The 24161-nt window shown below is 50.9% G+C and overlaps 1 protein-coding gene across 2 annotated transcripts in view; it reads right to left on the bottom strand.

Annotated features, from left to right (window-relative positions):
- Positions 1 to 24161, bottom strand: part of KDM4A (lysine demethylase 4A) — a 42533-nt gene that overhangs the window by 3628 nt on the left and 14744 nt on the right. For both annotated transcript variants that reach the window (XM_079777624.1, XM_079777625.1), the window contains exons 11-19: positions 23103 to 23482; positions 13763 to 13883; positions 9317 to 9498; positions 7610 to 7814; positions 6840 to 6916; positions 6109 to 6164; positions 4369 to 4477; positions 3842 to 4027; positions 1625 to 1795 (exon numbers count right to left, since the gene is read on the bottom strand). In XM_079777624.1, the coding sequence (XP_079633750.1) occupies positions 1625 to 1795; positions 3842 to 4027; positions 4369 to 4477; positions 6109 to 6164; positions 6840 to 6916; positions 7610 to 7814; positions 9317 to 9498; positions 13763 to 13883; positions 23103 to 23482 (1487 nt within the window). The remainder of the gene's footprint in view (positions 1 to 1624; positions 1796 to 3841; positions 4028 to 4368; positions 4478 to 6108; positions 6165 to 6839; positions 6917 to 7609; positions 7815 to 9316; positions 9499 to 13762; positions 13884 to 23102; positions 23483 to 24161) is intronic.

The following is a 24161-nucleotide window of genomic DNA, read 5'->3' as shown; positions in this document are numbered from 1 at the left end:
ATTAATCTCGATTTTAATTTCTAATAGAGTAAATATTGATCGACATAACTCACAAAACACAAGTTCTATGAGGTCCTCAGTAACTTGTAGAGGAGAGTCCCAAGATCACTGTTCTGTAAATTAGAGATAATACCACCCACTTCTCAGAGCTGGTATGAGAGGTGATAGAAATACTTGACGTAAAGCACTTAGCATACTGCCTGGCACATTGGAGAGCTTAATAAACCATACCTATTTTATTTCCATAAACACTGTTACTATCATCTTTACTACCTTGTTACAACTAATGAATGTGCTTTTAGTGCTGCATTGTTAATGTGGCATAAACGGGGAAAATACCGGATTTGTTAAAAGAAGTGGCTCAGTCCCACTACCTTGATGCTCAGTTTAACACCTGAAAAAGCAAGGCAGGGGTAGGGGAAACCTGAACTAAGTCCTGAGCACGGAGCCAGGAAAGCTAGGATTGGGTCCAGGCAGGGCTGGTGTCTCAGGTGTTGATGAGATAAGCAGGCCAGGGGTGTCTCCAAGCAGTTTCTGCTCAGCCCCAAACCTTCCGCTGTAAAAAACCAAAAGCTGCCCAGTAGGTGTGGCTCAGTGGTTGAGCGTCAACCTTATAAACCAGGAGGTCACGGTTCAATTCCTGATCAGAGTACATGATTTCAGGTTCCACCCCCAGTCGGGGGCATGCAGGAGGCAGCAGATCGATGATTCTCTCTCATCATTGATATTTCTATCTCTCCCTCTTCCTTCCTCTCTGAAATAAATGAAAGTATTTATTTAAAAAATAAATAAAAAAAGAGAGAGCTAGCTGGGTAATTCTCCCAAATCCACACAGCTACTGAGCAATGGTTCTGGTTCATGAACACGGGCCTGATCCCAAAGCCTGGGCCCCCTCATGGCAGTAGAATGCCTTCAAGGGTAGTTTAGACCGAAATACAAGCATGTTTCAGAGAAATGCAGAAAATGCAGATTCCTGTGAGCTCCTAGAATAGGTGCAGGGAACCTTTTCTGCCAAGGGCCATTTGGATATTTATATCATTCACAGGCCATACAAAATTATCAACTTAAAAAATTAGCCTGTGCCCTAACCGGTTTGGCTCAGTGGATAGAGCATCGGCCTGCGGACTGAAGGGTTCCAGGTTCGATTCCGGTCAAGGGCATGTACCTTGGTTGCAGGCACATCCCCAGTAGGGGGTGTGCAGGAGGCAGCCGATCGATGCTTCTCTCTCATTGATGTTTCAAACTCTCTCTCCCTCTCCCTTCCTCTCTGTAAAAAATCAATAAAATATATTTTTTTTTTAAAAATTAGCCTGCTATACTTGGTCCAACATTTAATTACCTCACCTCTGAAGCCTTGGCAGGCCCAGACCAAATGATTTCGCAGGCCTTATATGGCCCGCAGGCCGGACATCCCACCTCTGTGCTAGAGGTAGCTCCTACCCCAGCAGCAGACAACTTCATTTGCATGGAAAGACCAGTACAGTACAAAGGCTTTTTTGTTCTGGGTCCAACTGATGAAACCATGGGTTTGACTAGAAAAGGAAGGCCCACAACCAGCCTCCCAGCCAGACCTAGAAATACCCCGGGGTCCCAAACTGCCCAAGAAGCTCCCTTCAGAAGTTACCACTATGTCCTCAGGATAGAGATTGTCGCTGAAGGAGCCGTCATCAAAGTTGACTTCATAGAAGGTCTCAGTGGTGAGCCTGACCACCTCACACTGGTAGAAGCGGCCGTTCTTGTGCTTGCTGATGACCTTCTGGCCGGCGGTGATGCTCTGCAAGGCCCCCTTGGCACGCTGGAAAAAAACATGCTTGAGTTACTCCCACATGGACTTGACAGGTCTGGCAAAGGGGGCCCAAAATCAACTGGTCCCTCTTTACCAGGGAAAGATAACAAAGGAATGAAATAGTAAAAAGGAGTAAGAGATGGGAGTTGAAACAGGTCTTTCCAGATATCTACACCCCAGCTAGGACAATGGAAGAGACTAATATCATATTTTCTTATATAAAAGTAGCTCTTTTCTAGTTCCTAGTCCACAACTACCCTCATACCATACTGTCTTACCCCAAACTCCCTGAACAGACTCTTGTGACTTCCCTATTTGTTGACAGGAACTGACCAAATAGCACCTACTAACACACACAACTTAAGCACACATCAGTGTAGGCATTCAACGGGTGATCCGAGGCCCAGGGCCCCCCGACAGTGCTCCACACAGACCTTAGCACTAGCTCGTACCTTGCAGCGAGGGCACAAACACTGCATTTCCCTGGATGCCCCCAGTTGCACACGACAAGTGGCTCTCCATTGCAAGTGCCCTGCCAACTCTGGGACCCGCACATCACCCTTCTCATTCTCAACTTGTCTCTGACGTATATGGGCTCACAGAGCACCTGTGGCCTCGTGTGTCCACTCCTGCCCAAACTGCCCATGCACTGCCCATGCTGGTCTTCCTGCTGGTCTTTGAGCGCACATGCCAAGTATGTTCCACCTTGGGGTTTCTGCACTGCTGTTTCCTCTACCTGAAATGCTATTTCCTAGTTATATGCATGCTGTTCCCTCACATCCAAATGTCAACTTATTGCTACCATTCCTCATGACCTTCTCTTCCATTCCCCTTATCCTGCCTCATTTTTATCCATCATACGTCTCCCATCTGATATACTATAAATTTACTTGTTTCCTGACATGTAGTAGATGCCCAATAAATATGTGAAGAATGAATTAATAAAAGAAATACTCAACAGTACCCCCGTTTCCTCATAGCATCAGCAGTCTAAGGCCACCCATTTAAGGATGTGAAGTGCAACTGATAATCACAAAATCACTGCCCTGTTTCACAACAAAACTTCTACTTCCCTCCCAGAGCCAGGACTCAATGCTACCTCAGGCTTTTACTCCTCCAGAGTCTCATTCTTACATCAACTATTTTTCCATCTTCCTAAGCCCCTAACTAAACACAGACCACCATTCATGCTCAGAACGATACTTCTATGAAAGACGAGAACCCAGTCAGCCAGTAAGGACTTCAGTAGAGGGGAAAGGGTTAGATGTGACCCCAAAGCTCTACCTATATGTTCCCATTTCAGACCTCATGTCTCTCCCAGGCTAACTGGTCTCCCCGACTCAAAGTCTTATTATTCCTTCAATCCACCAGACTGACAAATTTTTAAAATGCAACTCAAAATAATATTGGAACACTCCTTGTCTAATGGCATTACAGAGTACCGACATTCACCCTACAGAGCTGCTTGCCCTTCAGTATCGTCCCCGCCAGGATCTCAGGGCCAGTCTTACATGTTCATTCCTCCGAGACTTATCTGTTCTGTTTCTGAAGCCTGGAATGCCCTCCTACTCCCAATTACTACTTATTGTTTAAGACCCACTTCAAATACTACTTTCTACCCAAACTCTTCCATGAAACTCCTCTAGCTGAAATTACATGTACCTTTCTCTGAGCTTCAACATTCAGAGAAGTTAAAATCTCCACTGTATGTTCACATTACAGGTCTTCCGCTATGTCCCTGACACTGTATTAAGTAGCAGGGACACTCGGATTAATAAAATATGGACCTCTAAGGAGTTTATATTGGAGGAGAGACAAACAAGTAAAGAGATGATCAGAATGAAATCAACCACAAGCAGTTTGGTGCCACTGAATTAGGAAGTGCCCGGCAGGGAGTAGAGATGGACGGGGGCCATCCCTGAATGCCTTACTCATTAGCACTCTTCATAAAACATAATGCGTGAGGGATATCTGCTGACACCATAAGCGAGCAGCCTGCAGAGAAAACGATCCTGGGAACCGTCAAGAGGATTCTGGAATGGCACCCTCCCTCACCTCCAAATTAGGAATCCTGTGCCGAAAGCAGGTAATGAAGACGACAAAAGGCCAGTCATCCGGCTGCATCATCACTCCTGCAGCCTGGGCGCAGCTCACGTGGAAGGCAGTTGGGCAACGGCCGTGAGAACACTGCACACAGCAGCCGGCAGTTCTTTTCCTCCGCTTCTTACAGAAGACACATTTCTACAACACAGGGAGCAAGCCGGTGATTCCAGGAAGTAGCAGTGCAGTCTCCTCTAGCTTTCCCCGACCCAAATGCAGCGCCAGGCCAGCGGGAGTCAACCTCCTTCCCAAACAGGGGGGCACACACACCCTCTTGATCTCATGTCTGATTCTAGGTGTCCTCATCAAGTACTTTAACCACAGGGTGAGTATCACAAACCCTGGTCAAAACCAAGGGGTATAAAAAAATTAAAAAAAAAAAATAGAATAAAATCACCAAGGGGTAAAGGCTGGCCAAGTGCTCAGTGACTAGTAAACGGAGGAAGGATGTGGAGTCTGCAGGCCCCTCTTGACTTCCTTACCAGCTTGAAGCGCGGCAGGGGAATTTTGCTCACGTCCACTGGACTTCTTGCTGCAATGTTGACAAACCTCGCTTCCAGGATTGCCACAGCACAGGAGACATGGACCCACCTGCCAAAAGGGAAAGGCCACCTCAGTCGCGTCTGGCTCCAACGCCCTGTGGCCTTCTCACCTCAGGCTGGCCCGCAGATGGTGCTTCCGCCCTTACCCAACGCGACCGCTACCTCCACCAGCAAGTTCCTGGGACCCAGTGAGGTAAGAAGCACAGCGTCTCCACCATGAGTGTGCTAACCCACACTGCCCTGGGTTAGCACAGGGCTGCACTTCCCCCAGCACCAGCTCGCTCGCAATCTGTTGCACAGTGAGCAGAGCTAACTGAGTGTGGCAGGTTTGGGGAAGTGAGAATACATTAGAGAGCTCTATCTGCACCTCTTTTACTTTAAGACCTGGGTGCGTCCTCAAATTACCTCCAACTGTGCCCCCATCTGCCGGTACTCACAGCTTTCCCCTGCAGCCTTTGCTCAAACCCGCCCCTGGGCTCACATGACCTCTCCCTTCTGCTCCCTTCATCCACAGCAGACTCACTCTTTAAGGTCTGGCCCAAGCACCCACTTACTCGACAGGTCTGTGCAACGGACACCCTCAGAGGGTGAAGTAAGTTCTGGACATGACAGGAAACTGCCATGCCCGAAGATGAGAATGAAGATGGTGAAAGCACTTACAATCAGCCAGGTGGAAACCTACCACCGACAGTGGTAGTTGGGGCTACCAGAGCTGCCTGCTCTATTACAGGGCTATTATGTGAGAGTGGGAACAGATTTTTCTGCATGGCCTTTCAGGGCCGAACAAGGATTATAAAGTAAAGGTGCAACGCTCCAGCAGAGCCATCTCCACTCCAAATACGGAAGGACTTTAGTAGCGCTATCTTGAAATTGTGAGGAACATGATGACCTCAAGTAATGTCAGCAAGTGCCTTTGAAGGAGTGGGAGCAGCAAGCAGAGTAGCGTCCATCGGAACAGCATGAAGGCGGTTCCTGTGCGGCAGGAGGCTGGACAGAATGTTGCTCCCAGTTCCCACAGGATTTTAGCTAGAAGCAGGGTATTGAGCACTGGCTGCCCACCAACCTGTGTGTTCCAAACCCCGTTCACCTCAGAACAAGTAAGCGAAGACCAAGCACGAAGACTCAGCTCAGTGGAAATGGGCTCCTGACAGCGAGAAGCCCAGCTCCGGGCTAAGGCCAGAAGGTCTGTAGGTTTGGTTCAGTAGTGAGTCGTCTTGGCTGAGCTCTCCTCCATGTCCCCCTCTCCTCAAGGACACTCGCCCTCAGTCTGAACAAGAGGTCTGAGGCAGGGAGAGCTGGGCTGGCCTGTGGGAAGTGCTCACTGGCCATGGCTGGGGCACCTCCGCACGGGCCCAGCCACAACAAAATAACTACCCTCACTTCCAGCCCACAAAGCCCTGCAACCATCTCAGCAGGATCCTCACAGCCTCCAGCGCCCATCTTAGCACCTGCAAAGGCGGCGTTGCTCACAGCTCTTCCTCACGTGGGAAGATGGACGTGGAAAGGGGGCTTCTTGACTCCCCCTGGCATCTCATTTTAAATTAGTCTTGGAGATGCTACTCCAGCTCCAAGCAATGTGCTTCCCCAATCCTCACCAGTCATTTTGATGAGCAGCCACTGCCCGCGTGCCTCGCACGCTGCTTCGGAACTGCACATTTCAGACACCGCTCGCAAACTCACCTGTCGTCATTTGCTCTCTGCAGGGCTCCTCCTCGTAATGAGCATAAGCAGCAGTCCTGCCAAGAAGGGAGGGGAGGAGTATGGTTACCACCAAGTCATTAGCACCCAATCTGCTCCCCCCTCGACTTCCTTTGGGCAGCTGTAGCCCCCGCATAAGAAAGCAGCCAAATGTCATGTGGGCTTTGCCCACGCAGCCCTGTAACCAGGACTCCCCGGAGGAAGACAAGAGAGGCCACTGGGGCTAAAGTGCACCAAGTATTCGCTTGACTTAACATAATCCTCTTTGCTGTTACTGTTAATAACAACTATAAGCAAAGTCACGAAGGACACCCTGTTCAAACCAGAGGCACTGTGGGGTTCTGACTGCCTCTTATGTGGGTACTGCCAGGTTTGGGGGGATGGGGGGTGATGAAGAGAAAGCTAGAAAATGAACCATCCAAGCCCCATGCTGGTGCTCCAACCCAGTGGCTAAGTTCTTTAAAGGGGATTGGGGCTTGTCCACAGGAGGACCTCTACTCGGTCCTGACACCACAGAGCACCCAGGCCCTGCCATGGGTGGGCAGCACCCATCTCACTGTCACGGCGATTTATTCTGAGAACCCTCACTCTAACATGGCTGTGTCCCAGGCCCCGTGCAGGCGGCTGGGGAGAGGAAGTCCGCAGGAAATAGTCTGGCCCTGAGCGAGCTCCACGTCTCACAGGGAAGAGAGGAACAGCGTGGGCGCACTCACCTCCTCCAGGGCGTTGGCTGAACATCGAGAACACATCCAGTCTTCAGAAGCCTTGGCGGGGGGGACACCATAGCAACCTGACAGGGAGACCGAGGTGCGCAAATGAAACCCGGAGGCCTGAGTCAGAATGAAGATTTGCAACTCTATTCCATACAGCACGTCCCAAAGCTACAGCCAGCTTTTACAGAAACCCCTGGATTCCAGCAAGGCCGCTAAGTTAGCCTCAAAAGGTCAGAAACTGTAGGTTCACTGGTTCCAACACCTAGTGAGGAGTGAGGACAAATCCCTCCTAAAGTGAACCAAGAGGCCAGCACAGAGCCGACTGTGAAAGCACAGACGTGGAGTCACATGAAACTCAAAACTCAATCATAACAGCCCTAGCTGGTTTGGCTCAGTGGATAGAGCATCGGTCTGCGGACTGAAGGGTCCCAGGTTCGATTCCGGTCATGGGCATGTGCCTTGGTTGCGGGCACATCCCCAGTGGGGGCTATGCAGGAGGCAGCTGATCGATGTTTCTCTCTCATCGATGTTTCTAACTCTCTCTCCCTCTCCCTTCCTCTCTGTAAAAAATCAATAAAATATATATTTTTAAAAACCATAACTTAATCATAACCAACTCCCCAAGGACACATAAGCAATCTTTGCTCTGGGAGACTGGGGGACTGGGGAGGCCACGGGGAAGCTGGGGGAGAAGCCAACGGGGGCAAGGACTTCCAGCGAGCAGGCCCACGCCCCCGGGACCGGACACAGGGAAAAGGTGAGGCACTCACTGGCGTGGACCCGGACACTGCACTTCTTGCAGGAAACTAGGATGCTGGTGCCATCCTCCTCGAGGTAAGGGGTGGAAAGGTTGATGTCCGTGCTACAGCCAGTCGTGGTGAAGCACATTTCTGGAATCAATGGCTTGGTCCTCTGCTTCTGGGGGGCCAGATCTGGAGCATCTGCACAGTTCTGACTGAGGCCTCCAAACTCAACCTGCGGAGAGAGCGAGAGCACACCTCAGTGAACATGCCTGCGCGCTGGGCCTCCACCTGCTCCCTCGGCAGGAAGCTGGCTCCCTCCCTGATATGACTATGGCTGCGGCTCCCGGGTGCACAGCCATTATCCCCGAGCTGCTAATTGAAGTTACCTCTAATGACTCAAATTCAATTTCCCACAGCAGCACCGAACAAGGGCCCCTCGGGAACAACTGGGAAACGGGAGCGAGGTAAGAAGCAACTGGGATTTCAATCTTCCCAAACCAAGTGGTAATAAAATGCACCGAGATGGTAGCAAGGCTGCCAATGCGGGCTCCCCTATGTGCTGCACCGCACAGCGCCCCACCCAGGGAGCTCAACCAAAGCAGGTGCTCCCTACGGGCCAGCGCTGATTTCCCCGGGTGGTCCATGTCCTCAGGTCACCTGCGCTGCCGGGAAACCTGCGATTCCCGCCCGGGGGCCCCTTCAGAAAATCATTATGTCCACGCACTCCTCTCGGCAAACATCCCGACTACAAAGATCCGCCGGCTCTGCCGCTGGGTGGCACCATCACCCCCACTGCAAGGATGGCACCCAGAAACACGTCAACCCTAAGCCTACGCCACTCGTGAAACTGAGCCGCACTCGACAGATCTGCTGACAGTACAGCCAGGCCTTTCACGTCACCTCACAGGCAAGGGCACACGTAGACCTTTTGTTCTGCTTTTCGTCAATGGAAAGAAGCAGCGAGTTCAATCCGAAATGTGTTGGTCTGAAGTTCCATTCTTTGGCGAGCATGAACCTGGCACCCTGCCAGGCTCAGCGGCAGCCATGCCACCTTAACCACCATCGGAAGACTGGTCATTTACATGCCACCCTGGGCAGGTCACAGCTGAGACTGAGCTGGTCACCTGGGACATGCTGCTGTGGATGCCTTCCCGGCCTCCGAGAGCTAGACCCAAAGAGACCCATAATGGTGACGCCATCCAACGCCCAGGAGCGGGAGGGGCACAGCCGAGCGCAGCCTCAGCACCTTCCCAGCCCCTCTCTCCCAGAAGCCTCTGCTCCTACCCTCCCAAGTTCCTTTTCACGGCTGCCAATATCCACCGTGGAGATGGGACAGGAAAGAAGAGGATCTGGCTTCTCATCTGAAATCCAGACTATAGTAGCGAAACATTCATCCTCCAGGCTGACTGGTCAGAACTACAAACCATCTGGAAGGAATACTCACTGACTAGAATGATGACAAAAGAGCAGATTCCTATGCAAACAGGGTGCGTGCCAAGGGGCACCCCCAAGCCTAAACCCCGTCATCAGCTCTTCTCTGAAGCACTCTCCGATGAAGACCCGCATTGTAGGGTTATCTGCCCGCGAAGGATGACCAGCACGTGGACGGGGCAGAGAACACCAGCAACGCGTGCCTTCCCAAGGCGACCAGTGACAAGCTATGTACCCACAATTGAACCTAGCTTCCCTCTGACTGCTGGTCCTCGGCAAACAGAGAGGACGGCGTGGGCTCACCTGATGGTAAGTCTGAAAGATCATACAGACAGAGCAGTGAGGGGCCTGCTGGGCCATGGTCTCATTGAATTCCTTTTCGGCCTCAAAGTTCGGGGGTCGGTTCTGCCATAGTTGGCTCAGGGGCTTGGCCCAGGCCTCTGTCTCCTCAGCCTCCTCCTCGGGGGTCAGCTGCTCAGATGTCTCTAGAGAAGGAAGCAGAGCAGGAGTTAGCACATCCAGGGCTCTGCCTGGGGAGCAGATGAGCTCAGCCAGGACTCTTGGTCCCAGGTTTGGACTAAACCCAAGAGCCTACGGTGATGAAGGCAAAGGGCAGAAGTGATTTTCAATAAACTGTCAATACCTGGGTGACGGTGCGGGGAGTCCTGCCTGCAGCAGCCCTTTCTCTGGCCAGAACCATTCAGGGTCTCTGCTCTCCTGCTTGGCGCAGAAGTCCGGCCTGCTCTCCCCGCCCCTAACGGCTGCCAGCACTCGGCCCCTCTGTCCAAGGGCAGTGGAGTGAAACTCTGCCTAGAAACCGTGTTACTCGCTGCCTCCAATGTCAGCATGTTGAGCCCTTACCTTTCAAGTTTTCTCTTTAGTTGCACTGAAGGGAAACAAGGATAAAACACAACAGGGAAGTGCCAAGGCTTATGAGGGTTTAGATCATTGCCTTTGGCCAGAACTTTCCAGCTCCCTCTGGAAAGGTCAGTGGGATATCTGCCTCTTCTGGACGGGGCTCAGCAGCCACTGCGGGCTCTGCCTCCGAGGAAGGCAGAGTGTGTCCAAGATGGAGCCTTGTCCCAGCTGCAGGATGTAACACCTGAGTCTAGACCAGCGGCTGGCAAGGGACCAAATCCAGCCCACTCAGGGAGCTGAGAATTGTTTGTGCTCACAAATGGTGGTGTTGTATTAAAATAAGGCTTATTTCTTTCCTAATTACAAAATCACCTTGGTTTCTGTAAAAAAAAAGAATTGTTTTTGCATTTTCAAAGGGTTGGGTGAAAAACAGAACATGTGACAGAGACATGAGGCCCACCAAGCCGGAAATACTTACTGTCTGGACACACACACACACACACACACACACACACACACACACACACACCGTCTAGATAACAAGGCATAGCTCTTCATTACTCCAGACAGCAGAGCATATACTTCAGCGGGGCTCAGTACTGCCTACAAAGGAAATCCCCTCTGGGCACACCTTCCCAAAAGAAAGGGTCACACAGCTGAATGGAACACAAAAAAACTGCTCACAAAACAAGCTGCACACTTTCCAGTTCCCCCAAATCATCGAGAGAAGATGGCACAGCGCACTAGCTCCCAGTAGAAATAAAGTCAAGAAGGTAAGGAGCCCTAGCCGGTTTGGCTCAATGGATAGAGCGTCAGCCTGTGGACTGAAGGGTCTCGGGTTCAATTCCTATCAAGGGCACATGCCCAGGTTGCGGGCTCGATCCCCAGTGTGGGTGTGCAGGAGGCAGCCGATCAATGATTCTCTCTCATCATTGATGTTTCCTTCTCTTTCTCCCTCTCCCTCTCTTCCTCTCTGAAATCAATAAAAATATTATTTAAAAACAAACAAAACCAAACAAAAAAAAGGTAAGGGGAAGCCCCATAACTCTAACATTATGCTGAATGAGGGCAATCATGGCCAGAAGCAGCAGCAAATCCCCAAATAAACTGATGCCCAGTGTTTCTCCATGTGCTCCCCCCAAGTGAGGGAAGTATGAGAAATTATCATCGGGATGCCCCTCTTTGACAAGCGTTCAAAAAAAGGCCCCCGTGTGGGGCACCCGACAGGAGCCCGGCTGTGCCAGCCCCACCTGAGGCACCTCATGGGATCACTACCCCTCCCCTGTGTGGAACACCAATCCCCAGCGACAGCCCCTCCGAGGGCCTTCTCGGTTCTTCCCGGACAGAAGTGCTTTCCAAGAGGCCCTGGAGACCCGGGCAGAGCAGCCCAAGGACACTCTGGTACACGGTGCACTAGGTGCCCATCTATTTGCTCCCTCTGGCAGTTCCAGCTCAGGGCTCAGTGCAGATGAATCGCTATCTAGTCCACCTTTACAGTCGTGTTTAATTTACAGGGATCTGGCAGCTGCCATGAGTGTGACCTCAGGGAATGAGCAAACAGTAGCAAAATGAGGCCAATGCAGACAATTAAAGTCAACCCCAGGAGCCCTGTCCTCAGGCCCAGCCAGGAACCATGGTGTCAACCCAAAGCATAGATATTTTCTGCATCCTGGCCAAAATAAGAGTGACCAAGAAAGGACCAAAAAAACAGAACAGCCTCACGATCACAAGAGAAAAGCTACAGCACCAACATCTGTTCTGTTCACAAAACCATTAAGTGGCCAAAAATCATCCCATTGGTGAATATTCAATGATGTAGAGAAATGTTCACTGTGTTATGTGAAAATTGCAGGATTCAAAAGTTTACGGTTTACATATATGAACTTCATTGAGTTGTACGGTTAAGATGTGTGCATTTCACTGAATGTGATGCCTCACATGAAAAAAAATTTAAGTGGGGAGGGGCACACTAGGCTAAAAGAGACTAAAGAAACACAACTTCCAAACGTGTGACCCTAGTTTGGTTTGTGCTGGTTTAAAGGGGGAAAGCTAGAAAACATATTTTTGGGCCCTAACCGGTTTGGCTCAGTGGATAGAGTGTCGGCCTGTGGACTGAAAGGTTCCAGGTTCGATTCCAGTCAAGGGCATGTACCTTGGTTGTGGGCACATCCCCAGTAGGGGGTGTGCAGGAGGCAGCTGATCTATGTTTCCCTCTCATTGATGTTTCTAACTCTCTATCCCTCTTCCTTCCTCTCTGTAAAAAATCAATAAAATATATTAAAAAAAACACACACACATTTTTGGGATAGGCCGGGAAAAATGAAGATGAACTGAGGACTGGCGGATATTATGGAATTAGTGCCTATTTTCCCAGGTGTGATAACAGTAGTGTTTATATAGGAGACAATCCTTCTTAGCAGAAGCTGTCAGTGTATTTTAGGTGAAGTGGCTCTATGACTACAACTTACTTTCCAGCAATATGGCGAATATGTACGTAATACACATATCAACAATGCAAATGGGACAAGCAATTACGGCACAATGGTAACAGCTATTGAATACAGGAGGCGGGCACGTGTTTTTATTCTTTCAACTTTTCTACATTTGAAATGTTTATCATAAAAAGTTGGGGGGCTGTATATTATGATCTCAATTACAATATTATAAAGACATACACGGACAGAATATCTGACCAGAAAAGTCAGTAAGATTAACGCTTTACAATGTTCAGTATCCAGTAAAATGACCTTTACAGGGTCATTTTGTTGTCCTCCTTATACCTTTTCTGTTCCTCCACAACCTGTACTGCGTTAGAACACTGGGGGGAAATGATGAAGCGAGGCTGTTGCCACCCAGAGAACCTGAGGCCCCCAGGGGGCGAGGGGGAGACCAGAGGATTTCCTAAGACTCTGGCTCAAGGTCCGGCCTATTTCTGACTATAGGATCTCAAGACACTTTCCCCACCCCGCTATCAGGACCCTTCTACCAAGGAAAGCCGTCGAGATGGGACTGACATTAGACCAAAAAGGACACGTGGGGCCTGTACAGAAGGCTGGTAAGGCCCTGGGCCTTCCCACCCAGCCCGTGGCACGAGGAAGGACAGGACAGGACAGAGTAGGAAAGGGTCTGGCATCAGTCAGGAGTGACAGGGGGCCTGGTCACAGACAGGGGCTCATCAGCACTAATCCTACTGGACCTCTGGGCTCCAGGCAGCACCGGGGACAACCACTCCCTGCGCTCCAAAGACACGCTTCCGGGTTCCCCACGTCCCCACCTACTCCCCTCTGTCTCCTTCACAGGCTCCTCTTCCTCCTCTGTCCTCCTAACCCCAGCCTCTGCTCACTGCCCTCTGTACCTCTCCCTGAGTGGCCAGCTCCACACAACCCAAGTCTTCATCCTCCAGACACTGATTAGAGGTGTCCAAACCCAACCCCAGCTAGAAACCAGGGAAGCACTCAACTCCTGCCTCTCCCCTCCTACCAACTTCACAGCTCCACATCCAATCGCCAAATCCAGCTGACTTTATCCCCACATCTTCATTACATCCCCTCCCCCCATGCCTACTTCCACTGTCCCCTTCAGACCCTCAAATCTCACAGAGACCATGACAGGAGCCCATCTGCTCCTCTCAAAGCCATTCTCAACATGCAAGCACTCGGAGCAATCTTTCTCCTGTAAATTTGACCATGTCACTCTTCTGCTTAAAATGCTTCAAACGCTTAATAAATTAGGTATCCCATGAAACCCTGCCCTCTTTATGGACTATCTGGAGGAAGAGCTAAGCCAAAGGCCCCCCCTCGGCCCTCAGCTTGGCCTCCCGATGACCTGTGAGACCAAGCCCTCATGCGGTGAGCGGCTTTCCTCCTGGTGAAGAGAGAAGACAACACTTACCATCATCACTGCCGCAATCCTGCAACACAAGCGGGTGGTGGCGGGGGAGCTTGCTCAAGGGCTGACGCCGGCCCTTGGACTTCTTATTCTCCTCCAGGGAAAACATGTATTCATTCGCAACCTGGGCAAACCACAGAAGAAATCAAATGGGTCTTGCCTCCACTGAGGGACACAGCAGAAGTCAGTCTTACAATGAAAGCCAAGGGAAAGAGCGGGCACAGAGAAACACACAAAAATGGAAAACCACACACAGAAAACACCCGTCTTAGAAAAACAAAAGGACGGTGCCTTGATGCAAACTAGTCTAAACTAGGATTATGTGAACACTCTGCAGCAACATTTGTACATAGTAAGTGTGGTTCCTGGCAGCCCGAAACCCAATGTACCAAAAATAAACCTACTCCAGCTCTAAAGGCGAGTCATGCCCCTGCCCCTAAACTCACTGTCATGAGCCCCAGAGAAACCCAGGGACCCCTCTCCTTGGACCGAAGGCCAGCAGCACCTGTTACAAAGTGCCACGCAGCTGACCACCTAGGTGTGAAAGGCTAGAGGACATTTAAAAGGCTGAGGAGCAGCTGACCCAGTAAAAGAGGCCTGTCAAGAAATGCACTGTGGAGACCTCAGCTCTAGCTAACGCCATTCATTCCTCTTTCTCCAGGGGAGAACATGAGCCAGGACAGAGAGCGCATCTTAAATTCTGGCCTCGCTGCAAAGGGAAAGGTGGATTTAACGCTGCATTTACATAAAGCCAGAGCGAATGTGGTGAGGTTTAAGACGTATAGGACCGAGTCAGTAATAGCACATAAGAGTTTCTTTCTAATCCCCATGTTTATAAAACTTGGTTATGCTGGCATTAGGAGACACGGGGTTAAAGCAAAACCTATTAAGCAAGGAAATACAGTGAGGCCTGGAAGAGGCCACCTTGCAACTGTGAGGAACACCCGCGTGCAGCCCAGAGGGGACAGCGCTGCAGAGCCACCGCGGAGGCCAGGGCCTGCAGACGCCCCTGTGACGGCACAGAACCCCAGGACTTAAGAACCACGCTTGGAATGTCAGGAAAAACTCTGAGCAGGCCACATCCAAACAGAACAGAGCCTGCGCTCCCACACATACATTTAACCGGCAAGTTTTAGACAAATATTTACTGAGGTGACCGAGTGCAAAGGCCTGCCCAAGAAAGGAGCAAGGTGTGGGGAAACGGTCTAATAGAATGCGATCCCTGCATGCAGGAGTGATGCCGATCCGTGTGCAGGAATGTGCTGGAAGAGTGAGGACGTTAGGGACCTCTTCCCACTGATGTCCGTGTCTCAGATGATCAGACTTTTAAGGGTTCTTTGGCTAAAATAAACTGGAAAACCCATACTCAAATTTGATAGTGCTATCATAAAAATAAAAAACTTAGGAGCACGCACCCCAACCTATGTATATTTACTAATGAATTATATACACTAAGGTACTTATGCACATTTTATAAGAAAAATAGACTGTAAAAGGATTTTTTCAGTTCCATTCTCTTATTCCTGCACCCCATTAATCTTCTTGTATTTCCCACTTTGAAAACCACCTAGACAACAGGCCTAAACTGGGAAGTGCAGAGACTAGAAGTAAAGGAATAAGAACAAAGGAACCAGAGGTGGTGGGGATTCCTAGCCTGAGTCACCAAGGGGGAAACTGAAGAGAACTCACGTGGATGCGGGGGGGGGGGGGGGGGTGCATAGTCCAAGTTAAACAGGCTGCACGGGGTTCACTATCTGTGGGTCCTTCATTTGGCAACAGAGACTTAATAAAAGAATTGAGACAAGTTCGGAAAGGAGGTCAGAGTAAGAGCTACGGATCTGGGAATCCTCAGCATTTAATTAGCAACCTTAACAATCCTTTGTCATGTTAACACATTCACGGGGATTATGGGAGTGGAGAAGATTCTCAATGGAAGATAAATGGATGGGAGACCAAGCCTTCCAGGACAGGAAGGAAGAAAGAAAAGATTTGGAAGTAGGTGGGTAAGAGGAACACAAAGCAAGCGGGGAGGGCTGCCAGCAGGGAAAATCCGCAGGGACAAAGAACACAGAACTACTGAGCAGGAAGTGGCCAATGGCCTGAGAGGGGGAGGGGAGAACTTTTTTGAGAGAGAAATTCCAGCAGAAAGAGTAAGGAACTAAGGAGTAAATACATCCTAGAGGCTATTTTGGAGGATCCAGGGGAGGAATGAGATCACAGCTTGGGTAGGAAATTTCCTCCAATGATATTTTAGGATAGGGGCTATGTGAGTAAGGTCTTACAGGCAGAGAGAAGTTTGTGAAAGGAGAGATATCAGGAATGATCCCCCCAAAATGGCCAGTCCTAATCCTCGTGAATGTGTTAACATGACAAAGGATTGTTAAGGTTGCTAATTAGATGACCTGAAAGTAGTGAAATAATCCTGGATTACCCAGGCGGGCCCAACACAATCAAACATGCTTAACAATGAAGAGTCCCTGTCAGTGGAGTGACGGAGAAACCTGGCCGGATGCTGCTGCCTTTGACGGTGGAAGAGGGCGCAGGCCAGGGAAGTGTGGGCGGGCTGTAGCAGCGGGACGGGGCAAGGACCCGGCTCTACCGAGAGCCAGCAGGAAGGGCCAGGGCCGCAGCCCTGCGGACACCTTGACTTTGCACAGTGAGGCCCATCTCAGACTTCTAAACTGAACAACTAGATAAATCTGTGTTGTTGAAGTTTGTGGTTGTTAAAGCAGCAACAGGAAACAAGGGGTGGGAGGTGAAGACATCCCTTCATAGGTCCAAGCACTGGAGGAAGAGGAGGGGCTGCAATGAAGAACCCCGAGTGCAGCTTTGGGAGAGGAGGAGGACGCCTTTCTTCACGTGTTTTCGGGGCCTCCTGCACACCCAGCGCCTCCGTACCCAGCACACACGCTTGGTGACGTGGCCATGCAGAGACAGGTGAGACGTCACCTCCTACCTCCAGGAGCCGAGGACCCAGCCAGAGGGCAGCCTGGTGCCCCAGTCTCAAGTCTGTGCCCTTCCCACTACCATCAAGCTGCCTTCTCAAGCAGTCTGGTCTATTCAAATTCCAAGGTCACCTTAGGGTTAAAAGCTCCGGCTGCCTCAGGGCATCCACACCCTTCCTCACAGGGTGGCCACTCCAGGCAACGTGCTGGGACTTCTCAACTCCCTCCTTCCCGCAGAAAGCCCAATTTAACCAACCGGCTGAGTGAGCTCAGGCAAGTAGCAAGCCACTGGTAAAATGGGGGTGAGGAGTGCCGCCCCATGGGCTCTGTGTGAGGATGGAGGGGAGAGCATGTAGGGCCTGCCAGGCCCCTGCCCCATGAGAGCTGGAGCTCAAGCCACCCCACCTTCCCCCCCCTCCCCCGTCCTCTGTGCCTCCTTCTAACATTGGGCACCCAGGGTCAAGGTCAATGTTCCTTACAGAGAAGGACCAGTTGTTCTCCCTGTTTGGGGAACACTAAGGAGAACTCTCACAGCCAGCACTTGCTGTGGCCCAGTGTGCTCTTTAATGAAACCCCAAAGGCTTCGGTGCTTCGGTACCGTCGTCAGTCACCAAGGCGCTTTTACCAGGGCCCTTGACATAAGACGTGGCACACAAACTGATTACCAAGAGGCCCAGATTATACCTTGGGGGGTGGTTAAAGGACGGGGGTACACAAGGGTGCCCTTAGAAATCCAGCTGTTTCCAAATATAGACACCATGTTAGGAGAACTCTCTAGGGACAGGCAAAGTGCCTCAGCTTCTGCCCTAGCTTGACTGTCAGCCCCCATCCCACCCGGTCAATGAATGTGCACGGCAGCGCCTAAAACTAAACTTCCATTCATTCCTGCCGAGCCTACAGAGGCTCATGGGCCCAGCCCTCAAGAAGCAAAGCTGAATGTGGCCCAGGGCCTGGCTCCTGGAAGCTTATCTTCCTCACCAACCTACGGTAACTGGACTGAGACCAAGCCTGTCAGAAAAAGAAGTCAAGTGTTACAGGGATTCAAAGGAGAACGAAAGGGAAGTGGCTTTTGCAAAGGGCTGGGCCCCGTGAGCAGAGGAAGGTATCTGCCGGTTCCAGGAGACCAGTGGAGGCAACTCCCTGTCCCTCCAACCTCGAGGCCATCTGCAGCCGGTGACAGCTGCACCGCACTGTGAATGCAGCTAAGTCCACCGAACTGTGCACTAAAAACTGGTTAAAATGAGAAGATTTTCATGTCATGGACATAGTATTTTATCACAATTATAAAACAAATTAACCTAACCTCAGCCACCCCCTCCTGTCTCCACCTGTGCTGGATGGAGGCCCCACTCCCTCCCTACTGCTCAGACCTGAAGGATCAGGTCCCTCCCCTGGCCTTCATTACCTCCAAACCTCCCTGGGGGGGGCGGGGGCACCCCAACCCCCCACCCTGCTCCAGCTCCTCCTGCACCACAGGCAAGCTTGGCCACAGCTCCCACTGTCTTCAATCTTTCTCCCCGCTTGGCTCTGGACACACACACTACGTCTCTCCCTAGCTCTTCAAAACCTCTGGCTGTTCTCATCCCCTTCGGCCTGGGCCTCCAGCTCCACCCACACTGTGAACATTGGCCCTCCCGTTTCACACAAGAGTTCTTCCACGCCCACTGACACCCACTCGGTGACTCCCAAACCTAAGGACCCCCCCTTAGCTTCAGATGGGTGTGTGCACACCTCCACAGCCTGCCTCACAAGCAGGTCACGCTCCACATGCCCCAGAAGGAAGTCACCTCCTGAGTCACATCCATGTATCCCTTCACTTTCCTTGTAACCTCTCTCTTCCACTGATGCACCCCCATTGCACCCCCATCCATCCAGTAACTCAGGCCAGAACCCCAAGTCAAGCCCAGTCTGCCCTCTCCCTCAGCCAGCGCCCAGTCCTGTGCTCTTCCCTTCTGAGCAGCTCCAGGCCACTTCCTACTCCCGTCCTTTCCTCCACCCACAGCTCAGGTCCTCCCCGTCCTGCTTTCAGGAACAGACTCCAAATTGGTTTCCCTATTGCAAATCCTTATTCCTCCTTTCCTGAAGTAGAAGTATTGGACTGTAAAAATAACATGTTAGTCACAAAAATATTCAAGCAATTCATAAATGTAGGAAGTGAAAATAATCCATAATTCCACCTTCAATTTCTAATTTTGCCTTATTTCCCTCAAAAAAGCTTTATACTGATTCCAAAATGATCTTCTAAAACATCAGTAGAGAGCTTTAAAACCTATTCACTGGACAATCTTAAGAACTAGCATCGTCTCGAGTAAGTCAATGGTAGGAAAAAGGGAGGGGAACACTTCACTAGATTAACACAGACTTAAGAGACATAATAAACAAATGTAACGTGTAAGACTAGATTAAATCTTGACTCAAACAAACCTACCATAAAGTAAATGTTTAAACAATTTGGAAAATTTAATTATGGAGTGGGTATTAGCTGATGCTAAAGAACTTTTGTAATGTTGTTGGGTGTAATAATGGCATAGGGATTAAGAAAATATCCATATTTTGGCCCTAGCTGGTTTGGATCAGTGGATAGAGCATTAGCCCTCAAACTGAAGGCTCCCGGGTTCAATTCCAGTCAAGGGCACATGCCTCAGTTGCAGGCTCAATCTCCACCCAGGTCGGGATACATGAGGGAGGTGTGAGACACGATGTGTCTCTCTCACATCAATGTTTCTCTCTCTTTCTCCCTCCCTTCTACTCTCTCTGAAAATCAATAGAAAAATATCCTCAGGTGAGGATTAACAAACAAAAATCCTATATAATAAAAGGCTAATATGCAAATTGACCGAATGGCAGAACGACTGGTTGCTATGACGCACACTGAACACCAGGGGGCAGACACTCAATGCAGGAGCTGCCCCCTGGTGGTCAGTGCACTCCCAAGGGGGAGCACCACTCAGCCAGAAGCCAGGTTTACGGCTGGCTAGTGCAGCGGCGGTGGTGGGAGCCTCTCCCGCCCCGCTAAGAATATCCAACTGACGGGGAGCGGGCCTAAGCCGGCAGTCGGACATCCTCCAAGGGCTCCCAGACTGCAAGAGGGTACAGACCGGGTTGAGGGACCCTGCCCTCTGTGCATGAATTTCGTGCACCTGGCCTCTAGTAAATAAATAAATAAATAAATAAATAAATAAATAAATAAAATATCCATATTTTTTAGACATACACACTGAAGTAGGGGGAAATGACATATCTCGAATTTGCTTTAAAATATTTCAGCAAATAAAAAAAAATAGATGAAGCAAAAGTGACAAGATATTGAGAACTGTCAGAATCAGATGATGAGAATTTGTGGGTTCACTATTATTCTGTACACATCTTTGTGCATTTAAAAAATGTACTATGGAGCCCAGCCAGCGTGGCTCAGTGGTTGAGCGTCGACCTATGAACCAGGAGGTCACAATTCGATTCCCAATCAGGGCACATGCCCAGGTTGTGGGCTCAATCCCCAGCGGGGGACGTGCAGGAGCAGCTAATCAATGATTCTTTGTCATCATTGATGTTTCTATCTCACTCTCCCTTCCTCTCTGAAATCAATAAAAATGTATTTTTAAAATGTACTACAGAAATCTTCAATCTCCAAAACCACATGGCGGAAAACCTCCCACTGCTCCCACACACAACTCTGAGGTCAGATTGCTTCACACAGCAGAACCTCCCTGACCTGGGTCCTGACTCACCCCTCACTGGCCTCTCCAGTCCCATATGCCTGAGGCAAATGGAACCACTTAGGCCTCCCCACCACACTCTGACCTTGGCATGAGCTACCACCACCACGGAGGACACTCTCCTCTCCCAGATTCCCTCTCCAATTTCCTTCTGCCCACCTGGCATACCCTGCCCGCCTCAGGCCTAAAACGCTTCCTTCTCGGCAATGTCCCTGAACACCTCACCCCAACCCCAGGCAGGTTGTTAACTCCTCTGCCTGTGCCACATCATGGATCACTAAGTATCAGAATTATTTGTTCCCATCTGTCCACTCATCTAGACTGTGAGCTCCTTGAAGGCACTGTCCTAGCCCAGAGGAGGCATGCCATAACGGCGATAGAGTAAAGCGAAGAGGTAGGCAGCCAAGGTATTTTTAGAGAAGTTGAAGTTGTTCAAAGATCCCAGCACATCAAGGGGAGGCAGGGGAGAGACGGTTGGTGTGGAGTGGAGAAGGGTGTCACCATCACACCACAGCTAAGAAGTCGATACAGAAACAAAAGGAGCCAGGAAGGCACTCAATGGTTCTTGAGCAGGGGTCCAACGAGAGAGGCATGCTGGAGCAGCCTCCTTCCCCGGCATATTTCCCCCGGGGGCGGGGGGGGGGGGGGGGACCCTGGCTTTCCTCCCAGCTCTGGGATATTAGTGAGCATCACTCAGCTGGGATCTGCCTTTGGCAGGAGTGCGTTCTGGTCGGCGTCCACGACACCTGGGGGACGAGTGGGAAACACTCTGCCCAACGAGCGGGCCTGCGTCCTCCAGGAGGGCCTGTGACTAGGGAGGCGATGGGTCTCACTGAGGGCAAAGGAGCAGCAGGGCCATTTGGTTAAAATCCACTTTCCTCAATCATTTTAACTGGTAATAAAGCGACACTCGGAGCTCCCACTGCCACACTCCTATACCCATTACTTAACTGGTTCGTAATTTGGGAGGAAAAAGATAGGTGTTGCCCTGGCCAGGTAGCTCAGCTGGTTAGAGCACTGTCCCGAGACACCAAGGGTGTGGGTTCGATCCCTGGTCAAGGGCACATACAAGTCAACCGATGAATGCATGAATGGGTGGAACAACAAATAGATGTTTCTCTCTCTCTCTTTCAAAATCAATAAAATAAAAAAATAAAAAAAAAGATGGGTGTTACTTATGGGCTCCCCCCTGTGGTTAGATTAATTAAGCAGTAATACATAGTCTAAGCCACCGGTCGCCAACCTTTTGAACCTCACGGACCACCGGTGGTCTATGGGCCACCGGTTGACGACCGCTGCTCCAAAGGTTTCCTTAAACCAGCAGTCACGACCGCTCGTCTAAGCAATGCATAGGAAGTATTCCGCATACAGTAAGTCCTTGCTATTGTTAGCTGCTTTTATGGTTGTGACTGCAACTGAAGGCAAGGAAGCCAAGACGACACTGCGAGAGAGGAATGGCGGGACCTGTGGTGTGACAGCAGGATGAACGAGAGCACAGAGCTTTGTGAAGGAAGAATGGCTCGGATGCGGCAACGGGAACGTGAGGGATTCCAGCTTCCAAGCTGAAAAGCCCTCTCTTGTGGGAGCTGCCATACAGAGACAGAGAGCAGCAATCAGAGGCCACGAGGAGGAGGTGAGGCGGCATCGGCCCAGGAGCCTGCACCCACTGCGAGGAGGAGGGAGGGGGCCCCTGGAAAAAGTCTACAGACACTGAACCCCGAGATTCAGAGACAGCAGAAAGAAAACTACACGGATATTAAAGGCAAGGGGACAAACCAACCACAAAAGGGCACCAGAGAGGGATTTTAATATGGACTGTTAGTACTTCAGCCAAAGAGATGAAGCCAGTGGGCCAAATGTGACCATGAATATACATAGGGGGCTTGTGATGGTATTCGAGCTGAATATACTTTAGAAATGTTTCATAATTACAACTTTTAACAGATAAATTCTCCAAGGTAAGGTAAGGGGATGGGGAATAAAGGAGATCTTCTGCACTGACTTCTGTCCACCCCCCTCCACCCAAGGCTGCAACTTGACCCACAGAAGCTATGAGGCTGGGGAGGAAGAGCAGGTACTTGGGTAGGTGTGAGCCCAGCCGCATCCAGCCCAGCTCTGCTCTATCCCACTCAGACCCTCCAAGAGTGGTCCAGGAGGAAGCTGAACAAATGTCCCATGGATGGCTTTGGGGATTCACCCCAGGCTCCAAAAGGATATACTCTATCAACAAGGTAATTCTGGGAGATGAAGAATCATGTGGTGGGGGGAGGAGTGGAGGGGGAATTCTCATGGGAGTCTACAGGGCAGACATAATTTTTAAGGGGGAAAAACTTGAATTTTAGAACAAGAAAGGCCATCATTCCCCACCCTCAAATATTTGGGCTGCAATCACTGCCACCCTAACCCTTGAACCTCTAAGGCAAGGAGGGTCTGAGGATGCTGATCCGCCACGGTCCCGGAGGCTGCAGTGCAATTCTTTGGAACAACAGTCACACGGAGATAAGAGAAAGGAACTCCTTTCTGGAAGTGAGCCAACGCCACCTGGCTTTCCACTCCACACCACGGCAGACTGGAGGTCCACCCGAAGGTTACTCCTGCCATCCTGGACACCGCTGCACGCCCCTTCCTCCCCCCGCCCCCCCCCCCACACACACACACAGGGTCCCTTCCAGGCCGCCCTACCTCCGCCAGCTCCCGCTCGCTGATACTTCTGGTGGCGCTCCTTTTCTTCCGCGTGCACGGCTCTCCGGCAGCGACCCTGCCGTCCTCTCTGGCATAGCTGTGCGCAGTGAGAACTCCCGTCTGCCCTTTGCCTTGGCAGGACAGGGGCTCACTGGTCTCTGAATCGGAAGAAATAGAATCCTGTGATGAACTGGAGGCCAGGCTGGAAGAGGATTTCTTTTGGGAACCTGAGAAGACAAGGCGTCCCCCTATAGAGGCAGGATTCACAGAAAGATCCAAGGCAGCCGCTGCTTCCTCCTCCTCCTCTTCCTCCTCCTCTTCCTCTTCTAGTTTGACGTTTTTAAGCTCTTCAAATTTGACTTCAGTCGAGTCAGAATAATCTGAAACACACATACACATTGGACAGAGCCAACTTCCTCCCGCACATCTGAACTTCGAGGAAGGCAGTGACAAAACACAGAGAACAGGGGCAGGGTGAGGCCTGGCCTTGAACCCCGGCTGTCTCCCACAGGGTCCCTGCGTGATGAGGGGCTGCTTATCCTCTCTGGGCCTCCAGTTTCATCCTCTCTAATGCAAGGTGCTACCAGGGTTCTGTGTAAGACGGAGCACAGCCCGGCACGCACGGCAGACACTCGGTAAGTGACAGCTGCCATGTCCGCAGAAGGCTGGCAGGACACGAAGGCCTGAGCCCAGGAGAGACCTAGCACCCCAGGCTGGACAACCTGAATGAAGGCAGCCCAGACCCAGGTCGAGTCCATCGAGCTGTCTGGCTCTCAGCAGAGGGACCGACAAAGTGCTGTCAAGCCTGACTGGGCACTGACCCAGCCCGTCCCCACCCAATCCACCCTCACAGCCATCCATCCGAGGGCCGGCTCTAGAACCGCGGTCGGCAACCGGAGGTCCGCGGCCCACTGGTGGTCCGTGAGGTCCGAAAGGTTGGCGACCGCTGCTCTAGAGCACTGTGACCACCCCGCTCCCCCCTAAAATACAAATGGCTCCTCGGGCCTCCGAGTGAGCCAAGCTAAGATGGCAGGCGGTCCCTACAACCTCTCGCTTCTA

Source organism: Cnephaeus nilssonii (assembly GCF_951640355.1).
Source record: "Cnephaeus nilssonii genome assembly, chromosome: 7".
In the NCBI taxonomy this organism is placed as follows: Eukaryota; Metazoa; Chordata; class Mammalia; order Chiroptera; family Vespertilionidae; genus Cnephaeus; species Cnephaeus nilssonii.
This window is presented reverse-complemented; position numbering and strand designations above follow the sequence as displayed.